The 22,892-nt window shown below is 45.1% G+C and overlaps 10 protein-coding genes across 10 annotated transcripts; 3 read left to right on the forward strand and 7 right to left on the reverse strand.

Moving 5' to 3' along the window:
• Positions 1-163: 163 nt before the first annotated feature.
• V1513DRAFT_470794 (uncharacterized protein) lies at positions 164-6,579 on the reverse strand (the record flags this gene model as incomplete). Its single annotated transcript, XM_066900147.1, has 7 exons — positions 164-1,566; positions 1,633-1,932; positions 1,984-4,591; positions 4,643-5,306; positions 5,365-5,671; positions 5,725-6,125; positions 6,558-6,579. The coding sequence occupies 7 exons, from the start codon at positions 6,577-6,579 to the stop codon at positions 412-414; spliced, it is 5,457 nt and encodes a 1,818-aa protein (XP_066753077.1). The 3' UTR covers positions 164-411.
• Positions 6,580-6,973: 394 nt separating this feature from the next.
• On the reverse strand, positions 6,974-8,569 carry V1513DRAFT_459071 (uncharacterized protein; the record flags this gene model as incomplete). Its single annotated transcript, XM_066899730.1, has 1 exon — positions 6,974-8,569. The coding sequence occupies one exon, from the start codon at positions 8,567-8,569 to the stop codon at positions 6,974-6,976; it is 1,596 nt and encodes a 531-aa protein (XP_066753078.1).
• Positions 8,570-8,916: 347 nt separating this feature from the next.
• Positions 8,917-10,736, reverse strand: V1513DRAFT_446668 (inositol phospholipid synthesis and fat-storage-inducing TM-domain-containing protein). Its single transcript, XM_066898303.1, has 3 exons — positions 9,608-10,736; positions 9,473-9,550; positions 8,917-9,425 (listed from the first exon to the last, which is right to left on the reverse strand). The coding sequence occupies exons 1-3, from the start codon at positions 10,448-10,450 to the stop codon at positions 9,324-9,326; spliced, it is 1,023 nt and encodes a 340-aa protein (XP_066753079.1). The 5' UTR covers positions 10,451-10,736; the 3' UTR covers positions 8,917-9,323.
• V1513DRAFT_446672 (SOH1-domain-containing protein) lies at positions 10,530-11,569 on the forward strand. The gene is made up of 3 exons (XM_066898304.1): positions 10,530-10,867; positions 10,927-11,060; positions 11,120-11,569. The coding sequence occupies exons 1-3, from the start codon at positions 10,769-10,771 to the stop codon at positions 11,436-11,438; spliced, it is 552 nt and encodes a 183-aa protein (XP_066753080.1). The 5' UTR covers positions 10,530-10,768; the 3' UTR covers positions 11,439-11,569.
• On the reverse strand, positions 11,515-13,491 carry V1513DRAFT_446676 (Prenylcysteine lyase-domain-containing protein). The gene is made up of 5 exons (XM_066898305.1): positions 13,227-13,491; positions 12,889-13,174; positions 12,604-12,832; positions 12,482-12,547; positions 11,515-12,429 (listed from the first exon to the last, which is right to left on the reverse strand). Exons 1-5 carry the CDS (start codon positions 13,336-13,338, stop codon positions 11,641-11,643), a joined length of 1,482 nt encoding a protein of 493 aa, XP_066753081.1. The 5' UTR covers positions 13,339-13,491; the 3' UTR covers positions 11,515-11,640.
• Positions 13,492-13,917: 426 nt separating this feature from the next.
• On the reverse strand, positions 13,918-14,655 carry V1513DRAFT_117907 (cytochrome c oxidase assembly protein PET191-domain-containing protein). The gene is made up of 4 exons (XM_066894144.1): positions 14,496-14,655; positions 14,283-14,441; positions 14,201-14,221; positions 13,918-14,122 (listed from the first exon to the last, which is right to left on the reverse strand). Exons 1-4 carry the CDS (start codon positions 14,504-14,506, stop codon positions 14,002-14,004), a joined length of 312 nt encoding a protein of 103 aa, XP_066753082.1. The 5' UTR covers positions 14,507-14,655; the 3' UTR covers positions 13,918-14,001.
• Positions 14,656-14,694: 39 nt separating this feature from the next.
• On the forward strand, positions 14,695-16,108 carry V1513DRAFT_446682 (uncharacterized protein). Its single transcript, XM_066898306.1, has 4 exons — positions 14,695-15,062; positions 15,113-15,524; positions 15,588-15,700; positions 15,757-16,108. Exons 1-4 carry the CDS (start codon positions 14,874-14,876, stop codon positions 16,003-16,005), a joined length of 963 nt encoding a protein of 320 aa, XP_066753083.1. The 5' UTR covers positions 14,695-14,873; the 3' UTR covers positions 16,006-16,108.
• On the reverse strand, positions 15,861-18,632 carry V1513DRAFT_416194 (uncharacterized protein). The gene is made up of 2 exons (XM_066895835.1): positions 17,768-18,632; positions 15,861-17,716 (listed from the first exon to the last, which is right to left on the reverse strand). Exons 1-2 carry the CDS (start codon positions 18,362-18,364, stop codon positions 16,184-16,186), a joined length of 2,130 nt encoding a protein of 709 aa, XP_066753084.1. The 5' UTR covers positions 18,365-18,632; the 3' UTR covers positions 15,861-16,183.
• Positions 18,633-19,507: 875 nt separating this feature from the next.
• On the reverse strand, positions 19,508-20,841 carry V1513DRAFT_380752 (uncharacterized protein; the record flags this gene model as incomplete). The annotated part of the gene is made up of 3 exons (XM_066895047.1): positions 19,508-20,375; positions 20,425-20,452; positions 20,628-20,841. The coding sequence occupies 3 exons, from the start codon at positions 20,839-20,841 to the stop codon at positions 19,508-19,510; spliced, it is 1,110 nt and encodes a 369-aa protein (XP_066753085.1).
• A 120-nt stretch (positions 20,842-20,961) lies between these two features.
• Positions 20,962-22,559, forward strand: V1513DRAFT_446693 (uncharacterized protein). Its single transcript, XM_066898307.1, has one exon. It carries the CDS (start codon positions 21,243-21,245, stop codon positions 22,467-22,469), a length of 1,227 nt encoding a protein of 408 aa, XP_066753086.1. The 5' UTR covers positions 20,962-21,242; the 3' UTR covers positions 22,470-22,559.
• The last annotated feature ends 333 nt before the right edge of the window (positions 22,560-22,892 follow it).

Genomic DNA, 22,892 nt, shown 5'->3' on the forward strand with positions numbered 1-22,892 from the left:
CGGATAATGAGAACCTTCAGTAGTTGTCGGTGCAGGAAAAGTTTGATGGTTTAACTGATGATCTAGTCTTAAAATGCAAGCTACTTGAAGCGTCAAGTTGACAGTCATACAATCCACAGTTCTTCCTCTGGAAGCAGGCATTTAGATAACTACGATAGCACACTATTTGAAGCACATAGTTTTCATTGTACATTAAGAGATATGACCTCTAATAAACTTTACTACCGATAGACTAATTGATCAGAACAAAATTCGCAAACATCAATGATAAAAGTACCAAATTAATAAATCAAACATAATCATATATGACCGAGAAATACTCAAAACAAATCTCGAAAATAAATAGACATCCATTTCGCATTCCTCATAAACTATACATACATCGTACGACAATATTTCAGGACTCTCTCATCAATTAACTTTGGTTGCGAGAATAAGATTCCGCAACTGGCAATTCGTCGGTAAAACCTTGCATAGATTGTAATGATACTGAGACAAGAACTCCGGAATATCATGTAACAAAACCAAAACAATACGTAAGGCGCCCTTATATATGTAGCGAATGCTATCGGGAAGTTCGGACTCGTTAAGATAAGTACCAATGAATTTCAATAATGTTTCCAAAAGGTCCTCGAAGATTGGCCAAGCCTTCTTCTGCTCCAACTGAAGAATCTTTGGCATAAACATCCTGTGCGAAATAAGCGTCATCCATGAGAATGTAAATGCTGGAAACGCATGAGGCTGGAGAGCCTTAAAAATCTCGGCGATCATTGTGTAAAACTCTTCCTTGTACTCCGAGTGCGTGTTTTCAATATCTGACCATTCGCAGAGAATGCTTGAAAATAATCGGAAAAATGGTAAGCCATTAAATGATTCACCTTGTGTTTCATGGGCATTAGCAAACACCAAGCAGAGCACGCCCATAATGCCGCGGAGATACTGCATCCTCCTTGTGTCTTCGCTATCTTCATGGACACGGAATAGAATAATGACAAGCTTGGCCAAGCTATCAACCGCGATAACACCGTCTTTGGGAGACAATGAACCGTTCTGCTGTACTCTGTCCTTTGCATATGCGTCCTGGCAAAATTCCAATGCAGCTCTGAAAAAGATGCCAAGGTACTTCCCGTCGTCAAGGAGTCCATGCTCCGACATTTGATATATAAACACATACAGCATTCTTTCGCTTTGAGCCGGGTGTTGCGTAAGTCGTATCCACTCGCTAAAGATATATTTCATTTGGTCCTTTAGGGAGGATGCATCGTCCGCCGGAATGACAGCAACTACAGCATTTTCAAAAGAGTCCAGCAATTGTTGCGCAATTTGGTAAGATGGGGAGTCAGGGTCGGACGCCAAGCGCTCCATACTCTCCAAACACATCGTAAAGTCTGTGCGAAGAGCACATGGCTTCTCGCCCAAGATTGCTTCATGGATCAAGCTGGCAATGAACTCGATTGCAGGACTTCGGCGAGCCTGGAGTTGCTTCGATAAGCTCACATCAAGCTCCTGTGGGTGAAGCAAGCCCATCTTCATCAACGTGATCATTACCGCCACATTGAATTTGCGCTAAGCATCTAATTAGAATCTTTCCAAGATATCCACTAATCGCCAAAAGCAACTAAAAGCACGCACCTCATCCTCAGAATAAATCAACCACAGTACTACTTCTTTGGCTGTCTCCGCCGATAGATCACACAATCGGGCCAATAAGTACGCCAGTGTCTCTCGGGCAAGCTGTGAATCTGCAACAGTGAAAAGTACACTAACAGCAAGTTGAGATGTTTTGTGAATGACTGGATCACGCAGTGGATGTCGGTTCGCAACCGCAATAATAGAATTTACCGTGGTTTTAACCCTGTGATCCGCAGACAGCTGGTCAAATGCTGCCTCCGTGCATTCTTTAACGAGCTTCAGCAATGCATCTATAGCAGACTACAGAATCTTCAGTTCGCGTTGCATTCTCCCTCCTTAATATGCACTTACCTGCATCGATGCCAAAGCTTGCTCAACAGCCGTGAGCTTGTTCGGAGTAATGTGAGATAAATCTTGCTGCGTTCCGAATCCCTGCTGAGATTCCACGTGCGGCTGCTGGCTACTCAGTTGAGCATTCTGCTGATGAAGCTGAGCGAACAATTGCTGTTGCTGTTGAGCCTGTTGTTGCACCTGTTGCTGTTGCACCTGTTGTTGCTGCGCCTGTTGTTGCTGCGCCTGTTGTTGCTGCGCCTGTTGTTGCTGTTGCAAGAGTGGCATCATTCTCTGCTGTTGCGCCTGCTGCTGCTGTGCGCGTTGCTGGCCGGCCTGCAACGAGAGTGGAATTGATTGCTGCACTGGGGTCTTTGGCTGGGCCGGAACCTGAGGCTGAGATTGTTGCAACGGTCCTTGAACTGGCAGCGAAGTGCTCGCGAAATCTACAGCTCCAAAGTCTCCAGCCTGCACACCATCGGGCCCTGTCAAACTACCAAGCTTAAACTTTCCAAAGTCTTCGTACACAGTAAGCTGTTGCCTTGTTAAACCAGGAGGCTTAAGTCGAAACGGATCAGGTAGTGACAATGCGTAGCGAGATGCCTGCGGATCCACAAACGTTTGGTTTGGTCGCAGTTCCCTATGGCGTCTGCGCATGGCATATGCTGACGCCAACAATTCATCCAGATCGGCCTTAGCTCTATCGCTGGCGGCCTTTTGGATAATCGAGCAGGCAGCATCAAGGTGTTCGTTTACCGCGGCACTAAGAACCTCCGGAGTAAACGATGATTCGGAATATCCGCTGGAGGCAAGAAGAGAGAGCAAGTTGTTACCGATGGTAAGCCGCAATGGCTCTTTACAGGTAACAAGAGCAAGACTACTGGCAAGATAATCGACCATATGCCGAGCAGACTTGCGAAGTTTCTCCTCATCGGGCTCGAGAGAGAAATCCTTTGTAATGAGTTCCTTGGTAGCGATTTGCGCTATAGTATCCGACCGTTCCACAACAGGGTTGATGAGTTCCCGAATAGCCTTCTCAATGGCAAGCTGAAGAAGTTTCTTGAGCGAAGGATGAGTTGTGAACTGTCTACTCGCTGGCATGTGAGGATATGTAGCAGACAATGAAGGAGTGATAGCCGAGTCGGACTGCCGCGAAATATCGCGCAAATCAACTCGGTTATTATAAGCCGTTAAGTTCAGTCTGTCAAAGACCTGGCTAAGCTCCGGAGTCGCTGTAAAATTCGCTCCATCAATTAGATCACTCTTGGGTGGCCTATCTCGAATAATCGTTGCCGGTTCCAGCGTGTTAATATCAAGTGCCAAATTCTTGCATAGCACTTCGATCTCGAACTTCAAGTTGAGCTTCAGTTCAGCAAATTGGTACAATTCAACCATCAACTTCAAAATTCCCATTAACCAAGGATTAGGCGGCTTGAAAATTGAGGACTTCAACGCCTGCTCTAAGACCTTGCAAGTAAATGGTAGAACGACAATCAACCGGTTCGTATCGAAGCCTTCAATTAATAAATCTTTGAAAGAAATATTCTTGTGCTTGATAGGTTTGTCTCGTGAAATGGTCAAAAATCCAAGCCAGCAGCCTAAATTTTTTAATCGACCACGTTCCGTAGATGACATGATGGTGTCTTGGGCATTCAATAGTGCAATAATGCTAGCATAGGTATTGTGTAGCACCTGCTTGTTCAAATGGGCGTTACTGACATAATCAAGCATTTGAATATAAATACTGTGGTAGTTCGGTTCCTGTTTGGCACGTGTATCCACGAGATAGGCGGCGAACCACTGATGATACTTTTCCTCCAGCAGGTCTTTTAGCTCTTTTGCCTTCCCCTCAATGTTGCTCCGTGCGACGTTGTTGACGATGAACAACACTTTGTCTTGTATTTCTTCGTTTGGATCTTCTGATGGCTGCTCGGTTGGACTCACCGGATCCAGGTGGAGCGACCTGAACGGCGGGGGAGGCGCCGGCGATGCGGTACCCTTCCTCTGCTCCGAATCATCTTCACCACTGTCTTCAGAATTTGTGATTGCCCGTAGTTTAGTCATAAGTTGAGGCTGCACTGCTTCCAAAGAAGGGATCTGAAGCAGCAGCGCGCAATACTGCGGAAAGGCCTCTAATCGCGACTGGAACTGCATGAGCGCTTGGAGTCCAAACTTAAACATTTTCGCATCTGGTGGCTCTTTCAAAGCTTTCAAAACGAACCGAAGAGCAACAGCCAATGGCATATCTTCAACCAGATGGAACTGCACAATGGATCCAAACAGGACAGCAGTAGTCGCCAATGCCGACAGAGGATAATCCGGGAAAAATCGGTACTCATCAAAGAGAGAATGTATCATACAAGCAAACGTATCTTGATCGTTCGGATCATCCGAAACCCGGAGTTGCTGTAGCAGACCGATCACCTCACTGATGCTCATTCCTTGCTCATACATCTTCTGATAGTAGAATTTCATCTGTTTTTCCACTTCTGTTGAAAATCCATTGCTTCCACTGTTAGCTAAGATAGCCGTGTCGTGGCCACGGCCGAGATTGATGAGACGAGGATACGTCTGAATACATTGTGCTTGAACATGCTCCGATAGCTCGATGAGATCTAAAGGCGTCGTTCTTATATGAGGTTAATAAAGTTCATCAAACTGAAGCAGAAGAAGGCCATACTGTGTCAATAAGGCATGCAATAAGTCGTAGACGACTTGGACATGCAGAGGTAGAGTGTTGGTGTTGATTTCGGGGATAAGTTGAGGATCGTGTTGCTGCTGCTGTTGCAGCTGATATTCCGTGGATGACTTGACGTCCAAGAATTTTAGAATTGCCGCCACAAACTCGCGTCCATCAGTTGACAAAACTTCATCCAGGAATTTCTGCAATGGATATTGACCTCTCCGTGCCAAGTAAGCAAACAAATCAAGTGTAAACACGTACGGCTTGAAATGTGCAAATTGTCGGAGTATTTCAGGATCTGAGACCTCATTCGCGATCCGCACTATCAAGTTGCTGTCGTAAGCGAGATCCTGGACTGATGACAACGCATCAGGCCCTGCTGATGAGATCAATTTCGTCAACGTATCCATCGACTGCTGGCTTTCGTTTGGACCGATAATCGCGGCTATTGAAGCGGGAAGCGGTGATGGAGAATATCTGGCCTTGACAGCACTAAATAAACTCAACGTGTTTACAACGTCAAAGAAAGGAGGAAGTGGGTCTTGCAAATATTGATTTAAAATCTCGACAATGTTGGATTCCGAGAGAACGCCAGGATACTGAGCGTTGTCGCGAATAGCAGCTATAAACAGACCAAAAGATTCCTCGAGAACGTCAAAAGCTAATTTAAAGAGATTAGACAATAAATGCACAGGCTGGTGAAAATTGAAAAAAAGTACCTTGATTTTGTAAATCCTGATTTGACGAGTGCTTGAAACTTAGACATAAAACGGTGCGATCGAATGCGTCGAGCTGAAAAGTCTTGAAGAAGTCTCGAAGCTGGAACTCTCTGAACGCGTCGTTATCCGGAGTAGAGACTGAATCAGCGAACCGGTAGGATAGAGTTGGATTGGCGCACAATATGTTGATTTCTTCCTCAAGCAATCGTCTGATTGCAGGAGTGTCTTGCGGACGTGATGACGAAACTGTAGATACTAGTCGACGAAAATATTTTTGATAGACTTCGGGACCGTTTTGATCACAGAGCTACATGAGTTAGATTCAAAAACGTTATCTGCTATAACCAGCCGTAATATTACCTGTCGAATTTGTTTAACAGTTGTATCCCACTTATCTTCCTTGATCGTGGATACCAAGACAACAATCTGGGCACCAACAATCTTAGATAGCTCAGTAGGGCGATTGCCTGACAGATTTGAGCTTCCTCCTCCACCACCACCCGCCCCCGTCGGCAGCGACGACGACAATGATGCGGCGGAAGAGCTTTGGTGTCGAATGTGGAAGTGTTTGGAAGGGGAGACGGAATTGCACAACGGTGCTATTTGTCCCGCTGAATTCGAAGATGTAATTTGTTGAGACGAAATATCTGCACCCGAGGACCGCGAGGGAGCGCGAGATGGAGTTGCGCCAGATATTGTGACGAACGGTGATGTAAAGGACACGGGGAAAAGAACGTGTTCGCAACTACTCTCGGCAGTCACTGAAAGTGATTAGGACTCCTTCAAAACGTGGATCAAGCAGTACGTTGATCCAAGAATAAGGATGTAAAAATAGCTCTAGTCTCGAGAGCTGATGGATTGCTTTGAACGGTGAGTTGTTGTAGACAGAAGCAAAGAAAAGGAAACTCCAAATGTCGACACGATCTTTTAACACACAAATATGGTTGTCTTGGATTTCTTGTTAAGGTTTTGTCGGAGTTCACGAAAACCTTAAATAGACAAACGGTGCGACACCGTCAATCTTTGGATTTCTGAGAGGAAAAAAATTTATTTTTCACGCTACGAGACCATCTGAGCGATACGGTTGTCTTCAATTAATCCTATCAATATAGATCTGCATGTCTTTAGAATGATTTACCGCACATCAGCGATACTGTAGTTCTATTGCGATATAATACTTCGATGAAACATACTGTGGATTTCATGAAAGAGCATTCCTGATCACAACATCGTAAACCAAAAGCAAAAATATTAATGAGTCAACTACTTGAAGCTGGTAAATTACACACGTTGAATTACCTATCTTACCTAACAATGTATAATGTAAGCTATCGCATGAGTCTTGGTAAGCTATATGAAAAATCAACATTTACTTTTGCCATCGCTGAACATCATAATACAATGTCTATAATTCAAAACAATCGCGCCTTAACCAAACGAAAATATAATATAATAATAGTAATATAATCATTATAATAAAAATAAAAATAATCATAATTATAATTATAACAATATATGAACAAATAAAACAGAAGCTCACAAGCCAACAACCTTCTTGCTCTAAATCCGCTGCTTTACTATGCAAATGCCAGGCGCCAAGTATACTGCCTCAGTACGAGTAGAATCCGGATGGATGCCCTCTCGGACGGCCCTGTCCTCTGAACTGCGAGCCTCCAAACTGCGCTCCACCAAACTGCGCTCCACCAAACTGTGCTCCACCAAACTGTGCTCCACCAAACTGTGCACCGAATGGAGAACCGCCACCACCGAACTGGCCCATAAACTCATGAGGGACGGCACCTCCGCCGCCTCCAAACATTTGAAATAGTACTGAGGGATCGATTTCGGCACCCATACCGCCACCATACATATCGCTGGAATCTTGCAGATCAACACCGGAATCGTATCGCGCACGCTTTTGACTGTCTGATAGAACTTCATATGCTTCTCCTACATCTTTGAATTTCTCATGCGAAGTCGGATCGTCTGGATTCTTATCTGGATGATGTATGAGAGCCAATTTCCGGTAAGCTCTTTTGATTTCCGTTTCGTCCGCAGACTTGGTAACACCCAGTATTTTGTAATAATCTTTCCGTTTGGCTTTCTTAACCTCAAGCTCCGCCTCCCGAAGTTCGGCCCGCAGGTTGGAATCCGAAGGATCCACTTCAATGGCCTTCTGGAACTCTTGAACTGCTTCATCCCATTTCTCAAGTTGACCCAACGCCCGTGCTTTCGTTCTCCGAACCTTAGTAAAGTCGGGATCCAGTTCTAACGCAGCATCACAGTCTTCAATGGCGTCCTCGAATCGATTTAATCGCATATTGACGGTAGCACGGTTAGAATACAACTTCGAATTCGTGCCCTTATTGCAATTATCGATTGATAGGGCCCCAGAATACAGTTCTAACGCTGTCTGCAAATCTCCGCGCTTGAAAGCATCATTACCTAAGTTCTTCTTCTTTTCTAGTTCTCGACTAGCCTTCAGCAGCTCTCTAGCAAGTTTGTGGTCCGGATCCACTCTCAAAGCTTCCATGAAATGTGTTGCCGCCTTCGCGTTGTCGCCCTGAGCGTACAACACTCTGCCACGAAGGACTAGAGCATCAGAATCTTGCTTGTCTTCCCTTAGGAGGTTCACAGCAACCGTAGCAGCCTGATCAAGATCATCGCTCTCGACGTAGCATTTGCCCTTTAATAATCGCCATTTTCGCGGCGGTGTGACGTTCAACCCGAGAAGCTTCTCCGCTCCACTAATTGCGTATTGCGCCAGCTTAACATTACCGCCAGCTGCCATTGCATCCGCCTGTGCAATGTATTGACGCATTTCATATGCTACCTGCATATCTCCAGCAGACGGCGGTGGACTCATCTGTGCAAATGTGCTTATAGCTTCGTCATAATTTCCGAGAGCTGTCTGGATCTTGCCTATCCGAAGTAGAGTCTTCTGAATGTTGGAGCCAAACTCATCTGGCTTCTGCTGACTGAGCTCCAGCGACTTCGAGCAGTCCTCTAATGCTCTTTCATACACGCCAATTTGCATGTATGCCATACTCCTATTACCACGATATATAGGATTCTCCGGATCTGCTTCGACTGCCTTCGTGTAAGAGTCAATGGCTTTTCCATAGCTGCCAGACTTATAGAACTCATTTCCCTGCGATTTATACACTTCAGCAGATTCTCCTGGCGCCTGAGATGCGTCAGCCATGTGAACATCAGCGCTCATGGTGACTTATTTCCGTAGATATGGTGGACTTCAATTAATGACTCTGAATACTTCGATATTCTAGCCTCTCACGTGAGGAAAACGCGACAGCCGGTCCCGCAGGTTGAAACTGTCGACTTTCGAGCTGAGTGTGCGGAGAAAGACGCGCTATACCGCTTAAGCAATGAGCGGGCACGACACTAAGGAGCGAATAAGGCTGAATTGAGAGGGACCTAAAGGGTTTTCGCGAATAAGTTTTCGTTCTATTCCGATCTGTGGGAAGCAACTCTATCATTGTTCTATACGTGTCGAAGCACACGGAAGTTTGGCCCCCACGAGGAGCCGGGTAAGAACGAAGTTTCGAGAAGCATGTGGCTTGTGGAATGTGGCTTACGTGGGATGGTTGCACGGCCACGAACACTCGATCGCAATCAAACCTCCTCTTATTTTGGAATCAACATACTCCAATACCCTTGGTGAACTGATCGTCAAGTAGGAAATGCTTCTGATACATCAATTGTGGAAGCAACCGTCTGCTGCGCTGTAACTACATCTCCCCTCTGCAGGGAATTACATGCTGCACGGAAATCTATTACATTATGATGAGTGTGCCAAAATAACATCCATAATTGACGGATGAAAGAACAGTCTATATACCATCCCCCACTCCAACACCAATGCATACGCCATTTACCGATCCCTCTGGACAAGTTAATCTCACAAAGCCGTCTAATTGTCAACGATACTCTGAACGACTCTAAACGCCAGGAACGCCAACCATTGTAGTTAACGTCCTATTTCCCGGCAGTAATATATAGATAATTGCCCACTCAGCAATTCCACAAAGCCATCCGGTAACCTGTATCATGTTAAGCAAGCCCCAATAAATTCTGAAGTGGAACTTACTTTCTCAGTAAATGTATGGAAGTAAATCCCGGTCATCAATAGCATCCACCACCAGAGAGCCAACGTCACAAAGACAATCTAGAGGCAGCACTGTAAGTTTTTGATTGACAACTCTGATTCTTTAAACTCGCGCACCTTGGTGTTTATTTGCCGCAGTAGGGGGCCCCTTTCCATAATCACGGGTAGCAGCTCAAACCACAAGAAAAGGCTGGCGTGAGTAAGCAGGAAAGAATGGCCGCTAATGTCATGGCCACCTGCCCACTCTCCCTTTACATGTCTACAGCCAAATGATGACCAGCTGTCGTGCACTTTTCTCTCGTCTCCTGGAACTGCCTCGGGATCGTTGACAAAGCAAACGCCGCCTGTCCCAAGGAACACCCGATCCATGATTGGCGCACCAAAGAACCACTGCGTGAACAAAAACCACCACAAAGTCGCGAATGCATACCGTATCACTAGTTTGCTCGGCTTTGATATTCGCAGTCGAATACAATGAACCATGAACGTAATTGTTGTCCAAAACCATCCATTCTTCACGAAGAACACGTTGAAAAAGTTCGTTCTCAATCCAAAATAACTCTCCGGCGGTGATACGATCGATATGAGACTTCCTACAGCTATAGTCGACGGATAGATTAAAAATATGCTTAGCTGCTCAAATGTGAAAAGGCCAGCGACATATTTCCGAGAATACGCCGGCGGTGGTGTTAATGGAGGCGTTGGAGGTTGAATTGGAGCAGGTAACAGCGGTGAGCCTAGTCCATGTAAACTCTGCACTACGAGACTATCGTCTTCTCCTGGTGTTGAAGCAGTAGGTAGTTCGGTGGCTTCGCCTGTCGTAGTAAGGTCAATAGGCTCAGTAGGCTCAGTAGGCTCCAGACTGCTGGTCGTAATATCTGTAATTATCGATTGGGCCGGAGGAACTGTTGATCGATCAGCAGATTTCTGCTGCGTTGTCGATGAAGCATTTTGCTGCATGGCTGTCGAAATTAACCTTCTACTGACTCAGACCTCCAGAATTTCGCTTTCGTTGATGTAAATGTGATGTTCTGTAGTAATGTTTGTGTTCGAGCTTAGCTGGTATCGATATAAGGCCGGTCAAGTTGGATGAGCCGCCAAGCGGGCGATCGCAAAGAGAGACACATCGCTGAAAAACGAGTTGGACCGGTAACATCCACTTACGTCCATACTACCACAGCACCATCCTGATTGCTGGTCAGGCTCTTTATCTGCCATACCGGCCGTTGCAGCTAACAGATTTTATTATATGCTATAGCGTTGGGAAATCGTCCTGTAATGCAGAATCTGCCAGGACTACCACCATCGGGGAGCCCAGAACTTCACCAGGCCTCGGCTGCTGAGCCACCACCAACGAGATTTGAAGTTGAACTAGAGGTAAGTGGATACCAACTCACATGCGAATACCATCTAGTAGAACTTTACTAAGTGATTAGTTTGTTCAAGCTCTTGCAAATCCACAATATGCAAATTTCTTGGCTCAGAACAATTACTTGGAAGACGAGCGGTTTATCAATTATTTAGAGTATCTAGAATACTGGCGGAAACCGGAATATGTGAAGTATTTGATGTAGGCATTTTGGAGGAGTGGTTTCTTGACAATAAGGTCATTCTAACACTTCATCATAGATATCCGAATTGTCTTCATGTTCTAACATTACTAAAGCAGCCTCGCTTCAGACAAGAAGTTAGGCATGCGGACATGGCTCAAATGTTGATGGATGACATGTACGCTAAGTGGCTAGGTATGGAGGGTTATAAGCCATTGCGGAATGAGGAGGCACTCTGTACCACGGACAGAGCTGGTGCTGGTAATCTTGGGCAGCATTCCGGCCCTGGAGCTGCCGACGTACAGTCTTCACTGGCAACCAATGGAGCTTCGCATTCGGCTGACCAGATGGAAGGCATTGAGCGCAATGGGGTGGTCGTGAAATCAGAGTCTAGTTAATTTGGCTCCTGTGTATTGTATTTGCCAAATTTGATATTTCACATGATGCGGGACCTTACACTACAAAAGTATGATACTTTCAAGCTTGATATATTGGATGCTTATACAGGCCTTATATCTGTAAATGTGGCATAAAAATCTAATTCTCATATTTCATGTTTCCAGTCCTATCAAACTGGTTTCTCATATCCCAATCACTACGTCACGGCACCGATACAACTGTTTTATTATTTGCCCCCACAATGAGTGCAGCAACATTCGCACCCGCTAGACTTGAGGTTTCCATCGTGCTGATGAATTGCTCTATACCGTTTAAGTACCAAATACCGCCATTGTCAACTTTCCAGTCACTGAAGTTACTAATAGGGTCCAGTCGCGGATATGCGTCCCAAATCTTCTCATACACCCAGCTAAATTCAGCTCCTTTATCGAAGATTAACCGCAGGAACTCTGGTGTAATACGGGAGGGAGAAAATATCTTGTACACATACTCCTTTCTATCAGGAATGTAGTGAATAATGGAAATGGCGTTGAACCAAGGACGCACGTGGGATCCAGCCTGCTCGTCATCCGGGAGAGTCGTGAAAATCATAGCTGGAACCGGAACGCCAGGTTTGAGACCGAAATACGTCGAAGAAAGTCGTTTAGTTGATGTGAAAAGAGTCACATATAACGTCATGTACTGGGCGTCTTTGATTTGCAGTGGAACACCACCAATCCCAGTCTGATAGTATGGCGCGGCAATAATGACTTGGTCGAACTCCTCGACTTTGTCAGAATCGGCAATGTTAATATTCCACTTGCCGGAACTTTTCGTGGAAGTATCAATCCCAGACACTTCGGTGCCGAGCCGAACGGTTGCACCCGATTTCTGTAGCATTTTTTCAAAAATCTGCCAGTTTCCACCTTCGATTTCCAAAGCCTCATCCACAGCCAGACATACGAAACCTCCTAGAGCATGAATTTGTTTGACGCTTTGAGCGTAGTTGACCTTGAAATTAGCTCAGATCGAAACCAATTCTCTAGGTACATGGTGGACTTACTATAGTAGCAGCTTGAATAATGTCATTAACATACCCGGCGCTCAATCCATGACCCGTACAATAATCCTGACCCTTTTGTTAGTTCAGTTCAGCTCCAACAACCAATATATCTTCTCACTTACAAAGGTAGTTTCGCTTGTTATATTGGTGAGATTTCTCGATCGACTGATTTCCGTCAAATTCGCAAACGGAAAATAGTCCTGACTATAGAGGGCCAAAAATGACGTACTGGTCTTCTTATATAGAAGGTGTGCTCGCACTGGAGAAGTACCGTACTGATACAGAAGCTTAATCGCACTCTGCCACGATGACTCTGAGCACTGCATGAAAACGAATTTTCTACCGTCCCAACTATAGCAATTAGCATCTTACAATGATAGAATTAGCATGTCCCCAAACTTAGTTACATTCCAAATAAGTCCTCAATTGCGAGACCATCTTTCCCACGGACTTTTCTCGAACCGTACGATTGTACTTTCAACTCAAATTCCCGGGCTGCCGCGACGAGATTGAAATTCACTTTCACAAAAACACTGGCTCCGACTTCTACAGGCCATCGAGGGTCGTCGTGAACGTTGATTGTTGTGCTGCGTCCTCCGATATAGCAATTTTTCTCGAAAACAGTGATATCATACGAATGGTTCGAATATCGCTGGAGATAGTACGCGCATGACGATCCACCTGCTCCCGCACCTGCAGTTATATAAGCTAATTGCCAGAAGTACACTTCTGAAATACTGCTGACCGATAATGGCAATTTTCTCCTTAGTTGTCTCAGACGAATCTGCTTGAGACACTTGCCGCCAGATCACAGCTAGTACAATCAATGGCACCAGACAACGCGTGAGATAGAGCATTATTTTTTCCAATTTCTGCAACAAGACAAGGCATCTTCGAATTGGCAACTTAAATTGCGTGCTAGAAACTGCATTCTTGTACGATTGAAATATCCAGGGAAAAATCTGGAAATGTCTACTTCTTTCTCAGAGTATTTTACTCAAAAATGGAGATGGTCGCTTCTCCGCAAGTGATACATTGCAGCCGCACGAGAGTGTTGCTCTTACAATTCAATTTCGAATGTAGAATACTTCCCCACAATGCGCGTAATTACAACGCTGTATAATGTGATAGGTCAAATTGGGCAGGAAACTCTGCTGTCAGACATTGAAAAAAGGTTGCTAAGTCGACCTTCTAATGCTCCCAGAATTGGTTAATAGGACTCCAACGTATCATTCATTCATGCAGGCTGTTGCTATCACGCTTTTAATGCCTGACGGCATCAAACCATTTCTTTATGTACAGCCTAGACAGACAATAATGGCCCAAAAAATGCTGCCGAAAAATTCACCATAAATTGTAACTCCGAAAGCCAGCCCCAAATCCAAAATTCAACGAGGCGTGAGTGCCTTCAATATTTATCGACATTTCACTCTACCGTCGAAGCACACATTTAATATTATCACGAGCACTCATTCACTGGCCGTCTCCAGACATAGAAATCGAAGTTTAGACAGGTCGTGCTATAACAATTTTGAAACTTTATCGAGCTCGGTTGTCGGATCAAATTCCCCCTTTGATATTCGCTCGTACTCCTCGTCATATACGCCAGTAGAGAGAGGACCGTTACCGCGAAATCGCTTTCTACCCAATTTATTAGTTTCATCCTATTGTAGAACAAGTACAGCTTCGGATTTTAATAAGCGATTCTAAAACACGCACCTCATGTCAAATATACCACGTCTATAATTAAATCCTTCATTAGCAATCAATTTGGTAATCCCACAAACGGGGATATACACACCTGCACTGTGCATAGCTTCGCATTCTGGCCAAGCACTGTTCTGGCAACTCCTTCCGTAGTTCTGGGTTCTCCATACATTCTGTCGGAGTATGGCGGTCAATTAGAACGCAAGGTGAACGTTGGAGGCATAGAGCCAGACCTGTTCGAATATCTTTACAACTGATTTCTGTAAGCTCCAGCTTAAAAACTCGTTGATCTAATTCAAACGCATACCTAGACGGCATATGTCATATACTATTTGACGACAGTCGCAGACTCTGAGATGTGTGCGTAATGTGTACAAGTGGTAAGATTATTTTTAGTGTTACCCTCCGTCCCTGTCGTCAAAGACATCAATTGTTTTTGACCTGGACAGCATGCGGCTGAACCCGAGGGCAACTAATTCGTCGATTAACTTTTGATTAAAGCAGAGAAGAGGTATTGTTGATATACCTGTAGTTTGTATATTCTAATGGAACTGACTATATTCTGATACAAGCATGCTACATATGCGTCTAACCGACTAGTATCACGACTGCAGCTTATTTTCTCCTGTTATCAATCGTGAGTTGGACAGACTCGCACGAGAGAGTTTACAAGTATTGAACTACTATGGCTATGCTCCCTCGTTTTGTTTTCTCCGAATGGGAACTGGTTAAGGCATGTCTTAGCAGCGATATCGTTTTCTATGACTTCTACTTAACGAGTCACCCATTTACGAGCACACTATGGGTTACCTTCGGGTTCATGGTTATAACGTTTATAAGCTGTCATATCGGTAAAAAACATGACTTCACTTTGGTGAGCTTGACGCTGTATGCCATAAATAGGCAGCTGCTAACGATTGGCAGGTCGATAAATTATGGCCTTTTATATCCTTATCGTGCACAGTGAATTACATTCTACACGGGTATTTAAACGGAAATGTTTCTTACAGACTTTGGTTAATACTTCCATTCCAAACAATTTGGGCTTGCCATCTGGCTGAGCTATTCGCAAGACGCGGCGGCTATACGTCCGGCTTTGAGGACCACAGGTGGGCGAAGGTTAAAGCGAGCATGAACCACGACCCTGTGAAACTGCTTTTTTTCAGTATTTTCTTTGTCAGTATATATCAACCACTGATGCTGATTAACAATACAATGCCAGAATGTATGTTATGGGAAGCAGGCAGTTCAAGTCTAGACTTTGGAGACTATGCCTTTTTATCCTTGTATATTGGCTTAATTGGGTTCGAGTATCTGTGCGATGACTATCAGCAAGGTAACCGTTTGATCTGCACACGTTTCTTATAATAAACTTGTTTTAATCTCTGCTTGTTTGTAGACTATCAAATCGCGAAAGCGAAGTACAACGAAACCGGCGAGATGACTCCGGGCTATAGACAAGCTCAGCTGGAACGGGGTTTTTGCACTATCGGTCCGTTCGCTTATTCTAGGGTAGGCTTCTCTTAGTTATCACTGGTTTGGATTAAGCTTACACAACCGGATCGTAGCATCCTGCTTTCTTCACAGAACAATTAATTTGGGTTTCATTGTATTTCTGGGGCGCCTATGTCAGTGGCAAACTTATCAACTGGACCATTGTTGGCCCGCTCGTGTTCGTCATCTTCGTTGTCAATTCAAGTAGGTTTACAGAGTTGATCTCTGCAGAACGATACCCTGCGTACAAGCAGTACAAGTTGCATGTGGGGATGCTTGTCCCGCTCCCCGGTAAGATATGGATTGAACCGAAAGCCGATTGACTGTGATGATGTAGTCCCAATGTACCAGTGGTACAGGGAAACTTATATTTTGCAACGGTCAATGCTATACAGTCTATTATTATTATTGCAAAGTAACCAAAATTCAAAGTAAGCACCAAATAACGCCATTTCATCGAACATGACCTATATGTACCTAACATAAACCCCGATATTCTATTTATTGGAACTTGCTCACGAACGCCATCATGCTTAACCTATTCTTCTTCTTCTCGCCAGAACTTTTGGGAGCCGATGACAATGTTTGAGTATTTGTTCGAGGAGGAGTAGCCCCCCTCTGCAAAACACGGCGATCGTTGCGACGAGGTTCCTCACCTGACATGTATTGGTGGCTTTGATTTGCCGTGCTATTTCCATTAGCATTAGTCGATGCCGGCAGAATCGTAGAATTGGGACGATGTCGATGTCCTTGTGAAGCTGAAGGATTACTCGCTGACGAACTGAGCATATCGCGACGAGGACAGTCTGGCGCTACAGATGCTGAACTATTACTAGACGAAGAGAGCATCGCAGACTGCTGACAAGGCATTCGTGATGCAAGTAAGATCGAGGGATGTCGTCGTTGCCGCGAGAGACCAGTCGGATTCTTATTACCACTGTGCGTACTGGCATCGTAAGGAGAGTGCGGCGGTGTGATTTTTGGCTCGGGCGACATTTGGGAGCGAGGCTGCTCCAGATGCCGAGACGGTGTTCGTCTCTCGGGCTGAATTGGATGCTGAACCTGAGATTGTGCCGCTGTGCGTATTCGTGGATAGTGATGAAGCGGTTGAGATTGTATCTCTGCTTCCGTTGGAGGTGTCTGCTGCTGCTCGACTCTCGGAGGAAGAGAGGCCTGGCGGCTAACCAAATGCTCAATGGATGACTGGCTATGAGTGCGCACGGGTGGTGGCTTAGTGGTCTCGGTCTGAGTGTGATGAAAATCATGCCGATTCTTGGTGTGCACTGGTGGTGTAAAAGTTTCCGACCTAGACTGATGCTGAGGCTGAGATCGCAGCTCTTCGTAAATCGGAGATGCCTTCTGATCATCGACTCTCAGAGACATATAGATCGGTTGCCTGGCGGAACATTCAATGGATGAAGGAGTGCTGTACCCGCTACCTGATTGCGACCTTGCTTCATGATACGACGCTCGCACAAATCCATCTATAATACCGTCGGACTTTGGAACCGAAACCGAAAATCCGGGCAAAGCCGGATATGGAGTTTGATAGGCAAAGGCAGGGAGAACAGCAGGCAATGGCTCTTCCAATGATCCGTTGTTTCTCATTGCAGGCTTCCGTCGGAGCTTGCTTACCATTAGTTGCCGGTCCGCTGGCATTGCATTCCCTCGCAACGGTGCTGATGGTGGATGTTCCTGTGATTCCTTGATTCGATTATGCTGGTTGCGATCGTCTTCTGAGCTGGGTGCTGAAATTACATTTCCAGTTTGCGCATTATTATCGTATTTAGGGGCCACGATTGATTTTGTTTCCTTCTTCTTTGTGAAATATAGCTTAAAACCGCCCTTCTTCTTTTTGGTCGTTGTTTGCGACGTCTTGACGGTATTCAAATCGGCGTGTAGAATGCCGGTTGCGACAGTGGTAAGCCTCGAAGGATTTAACTCATAGTTTCGAAAGCAAAATACGGCCATATTAACTCCGACCATTAGGTCGAGCATTTTCAGAGCTGGCGACTCAAGTGTAATCCATCCGACCTACAATAGATATTAGTACGTTGGAGTTACCGATCACCAACCCAAACTAACCTTAGATTCTGCCAAGAGTTTCCGCTCTAAATTAGAAATTGGTTCATCATAAAGAGACGAGGTACAGGTGATGCCATCTTTACCTTCCAATGACCACCGCCGGTCCCACGGATCCAGAAACACAAACTTCGATTCTCCTGTGTATGGATCACTATGAAGAGCCACCACAGTTTCCCATATATTTTCTCCGTTGTCTAATACTGTGACCGTCATTTTACTCTCTCCATCTATTCTCCTTATATGCATTATCGGTATTAACAATCCACTCTGCTCGTTATACTTGACTGACTGCTCGCCGTCCTCATTGGAATGCGCCGATACCGATACATTGTCATAGTCATGAACAAGTATAATTACAGAGAAAGACCCATCTGATTCGTTCTGCGCATCTTTGGAAGCGAGATTGGACTTCAGTCCCGATCCTCTGGACGCTGCCGACACTCTGACGTAATAACTGGGACCTATCGGATCATGAATGTGCTTCTGATTTGGATTAGTCGTCAGGTAATAGTCTGATCCGCCGCTACGAATAATATGGTATTTGAGAGACTTCGGTTGCGTGTCTTGTTGAAGTCCATTGGGAGCTGTGTCAAGCATTGTCTTGTCGTGTAAGTAACAACCGCGAACAAAGAACGATGTGGTGGTGGAAGAGAGACGACAGCAATGTTACGGACCAGAAGCGAAAGAAGCCAAATGGTTTCCGTAGTGACTAAAATAGCATCCACAATGCATTGCTTGTGTCCGCGGCTCAAATGTATGTGTCTGGCGTTCTCCGTCCGGGGGGGGGGGGGGTTCTCTTTCGTGTGCGAGCCGGTTTAGCCTTTTGACACGCTTTAAGCGGCATCACGAACTGCGCCATCGATGACGTTTGTTACTTTGGCTCAGCCTCTTTCTTGTAATAAAACTTTGCTCTACATTTAGTTCAGGGGCTCGTTCTCAACTCGCTAGACTCTCTCCAAAATCTCTACATGTTCAAGTATTCGCCATATATGAAAAAAGAGGATATTGGAATTCCCATGATTGCAATTAATAGTATTCTTTCGACTGGACCTTAATATGCAAGTCTCTGATAGCCATATAAGTAAACCGATTAAGGCAGGACTACTACGAGTCGTTCCAATAATGTGCAACTAAGTGATTTCCAGTCTCGGACGCTAACGGGCACTCCAATTTATCACAATGTTGATTTATTGGATCGCTCGCGAGTCTACATTGAAAGAGACCTTTATACAATGCATGATTCGAACTGAAACTACAACTCCATATAAGATCAAAAAGAGAGCTAAGAGTCGAAAACGCTAACCGAGCTATATAACCAATCACTACATTTTCTACATAACCAAGACTCGTCGTTAAAATTATCATGGAACACCGAGGTCCCACACCGAGGTCCCATACTTCCGTGCTGAACAAATAATATCCGTATACAACAAAGTCCCTAAATATACAGTATGTACAATTCAAAAGAAATATAGGCTGGAACCAATAGTCACATTACTAGATGTCACAGACTAGTCCACACACGTAAGAAGTAGCGCAACGTATCATAACCTATAGTCGAGCAGTAATCTCAGTGGCAGTTCTCAGACCAGGGTCTTGGTTCAACCACAGGGCTTCAAATTTCTAACATCCATCTTTCGTCGGATCTATATCCATCTAGTCAATGTCAGAACCCATCATACGTTGGACAGCGTACGTCCTACATACACATCGGTTATGAAGCACAGAAGATATAAGTTATTATTTCTTCCCGCCTTCGGCATCACTTTCGTCTGAGTCGCTCATTTCGATTACCATTTTACCATTGGACCTATCGCTTCCGAACTTGACATTCTGATTAGATGTAGCATCCAAATCCATAGCAGTGGGCCTTCGTCTCAGTGTTCGAGAGACATTCACACTATTTCCAGATATACTAACGCTACTTTGCAAGTTGGAAACAATTCTGTTGCGCAAGGTCTTCCCAGCAGACGGAACCGCAATTACAGGCTGTTGACTATCGGAAGATATTGAGGAAGCAAGAACTTCCAACTTACCGCTACTGGACACCTCTGTCTTCACACTCCTTAACGTTGCCAGATTCTGGGCTGAAGCAGAAGTGACAGGCGTTGCTGACATTGAATGTGTAGGTGTAGCAGCACCAGAGGATGGAATAGAAGAGGGTGCTGCTGACAAAGTGGCAGCAGCTTCCTGCACGATAGCCATAGCCTGTTCTAACAGCTGAGCATGATTTTGTAGCGAAGACGACATCTGTGATATAAGCTGTGCAAGAAACAAAGGATGCAGTCCACCGAGTTGGACCATATCATTACAAGATAGTCCTGCAGAAGACAGTTCCGCCAACGCCTTCTCTCCACCGCCATGGACATCTCTTTCATCACTAAATACGTCAGACTTCTGAGCTGGCGAAGACATTGATGTGTCTGCGCGCTTGCTAGTTTCAGTTGTAGGAGAAGAGGATGGAAGAGAAACACTAGACACCAGCATCGAAAGAAATTGGGCATTAATCCCACCATATGTCAGCAAATCTTGATATGACAGTCCCGCACGAGAAAGATCTGATAAAGCTGCTACAGCGTCGGCTTGGACCTTCGGTTCCAGAATGCTGCTAAAATTTTTTGTTAGGAATATCGAAAGATTGTTCGAGCGGGACTAACCTTAACGCAGTCGATATCGAGTCGAAAGCTGGCACAGTGACGATGTTAGCAATCAAGTTTTCCCAATAAATCCAAATCTTTAGCGGCAACGACGGTCCAAAACCATTGGCATGCATTAAAACATATTTCTATAACCTCCCATAGCTACTAGCCACCATTCCGCTTTTCCATATATACGTTGTCTCATAGAAGAATGCACCTACATTCGTTGGCTTGTCCGTCCGGCGACGGGGTTCGTTCACTGCGTATTCGACGCGCAAATTCTTCATCCGGCACCTCGCTATCTTGCTCAAAAGCAGAAGCCGCCGCCTTCGACAAAGATGGAACGCGTGGCTTCGCTCGTGACTGCAAAGCAGCCATTCGTAATGATTCTAAAGAAGAACCAGCTTTTTTAGATGACAGCGCGAAGGTTGCCATTTCGATTCGGATGAGCTCGATTGTGGAGAGACGAAGAAATAAAACTGAAATGATGAATTTGGATGGACGCGTTACCACTGTGACAGCCTTAACCGAGCAGGGTAAGCGTTAACCCTGACCCTAACGGCTTACTAGGCCAGTCGCCCCGCCCCTTCGATTTTCCGAGTAACTGTCGGCATTTCAGGATAAGTCCCAAATCTTGGTCCTGAGTCATCGTCGATTTATAGTGACTGTATCCCATTGGCTGCCAATATACATAAGATTTCCGTAATCTTGCTATTTAAGCTCACGTTTCGATAAAGTACTTAAGGTTATGACCGTCGGACTGGAATCGCATTGAATGGCTAGAGGCGATCAAGCCGTACAAACATATATATTTTTACGAGATCCATTACGTTCTAATGATGATCCGGCAACTGTATAATAGCGGGAAGATTTTGCGGATACGGTCATTACTTCCAACTACTTCAATTGTTAGCTCTTTACCAAATTGTCCTTCACATTCGAGAGGCGAGAAGTATTTGAGCTCTGGGGCTGCGGTGCGTTCAGAATCAGCAGACGTTCCTCCGACCTCGCGCATTACTCGGACAACGACGAAGCAATCTCTTCGACGAGTCACTCCTCAGCGGGTATACCCAACAGCAGGCCGCAAGTCGCTCCCTCTTGGGCAGGTAACGGCAGTGCAGCTATGTGTTGCGTTGACCGTTGCCGATTCCTACGATTTGCCAAAAGTGTTGGAGATATTTCATAATCACGGTCATTTGCAGGCGTCCATACTTCTTCCCCACGAAGTTACTTATGCTCAATATCCGCTTTCCTCCGGACAAAAGGCCGACGCATTTGTTTTAAATAACGGATCTATTGTCACGTTTGGAATGACCGAAATCGATACGATCCGCTTAGCCGACGAATTACGGAGGGCCGAAATCCGACCGTATCCGGTTCGAGAATCCGAAGATATGGACTACGTCGAGTTTCCTGACGATCAATATGAACCTGACAATGTGGAGGAAGAGCATAATCGGCATCATCGTGAGGAAAATTTACAAAGAAGTTTCATGGACGGTGAAATTATTTGTATTCGAGGGTCCGACAGGGTACTTGACAAAGCCGCTTTTGCATCAGGCCTTGCACGTTCGACAAAATTAGCTGTGCTAGAGATGTGGTTAGAAAAGTACTTGGAGAGTATACGGGATATAACGGACCGGTTAGCAACTGGTGCCAAGCTCCCTGTCCACGACGGAAGGGAGGTACTGAAAAAGACTGGGGAGCTATTAACGCTGCGTGGAAATCTTAATCTTTACTCAGAACTCACAGAAACCCCGGATCTCTACTGGTCAGAACCGGAATTAGAGACAATTTACAGAGCAATTTCGAAGAACCTTGACATTGCTCCGCGGATTGCAATTCTGAACAAGAAATTGGATTACGTCTCAGAAGTCGTATCAATTCTCAAAGCACATTTATCTGAGGAGCAGAGTGTACGGCTTGAGTGGATGATTATTATTCTGATCATGGTCGAAGTTGCTTTTGAAACGAGCCATTTCGTCGAACGATATTTCGACTGGAGAGAGAAGTCTTTGAAGAAGCAACAGGACGGAGATGATCAGTCTGCTGTGGAGCGATGAATATAGCACTTTTGTATATAATTTATGTCTGCCCTTTTGTCGCGGAGCCGCCAGCATAATTGTACATAATGAATGATACACAGTAAAAAATTTCGAGTGCGGGAGTAGTTAGTTATTATACGCGTAATAGGACAGTGTGCACAGTCTCATTGTAAACTGCGACTGCTTGCTGTTCACCATCACAAGTCTCAGACAAAAGAAAGGAACGGCATATGACATAAATCAATAGCGGATGGACGATTTAAGAGTTGGGATGTCAAAAGACCATATGTTGTGGCAGCCGCACCAAGTGGCGTCCTAAAATGGACCGGCATTATTAGGCCCAGGATAAAGCTACACCCCCTTGAATTACTAAAGCTACACCCCTTCCTCTTTAGGCAAAGTTTAATTCCTCTTTAAGCCTAGTGTAATCACGTGATGTCA

This window comes from Lipomyces chichibuensis (assembly GCF_038497645.1).
Source record: "Lipomyces chichibuensis strain CBS 12929 unplaced genomic scaffold V1513scaffold_20, whole genome shotgun sequence".
In the NCBI taxonomy this organism is placed as follows: Eukaryota; Fungi; Ascomycota; class Lipomycetes; order Lipomycetales; family Lipomycetaceae; genus Lipomyces; species Lipomyces chichibuensis.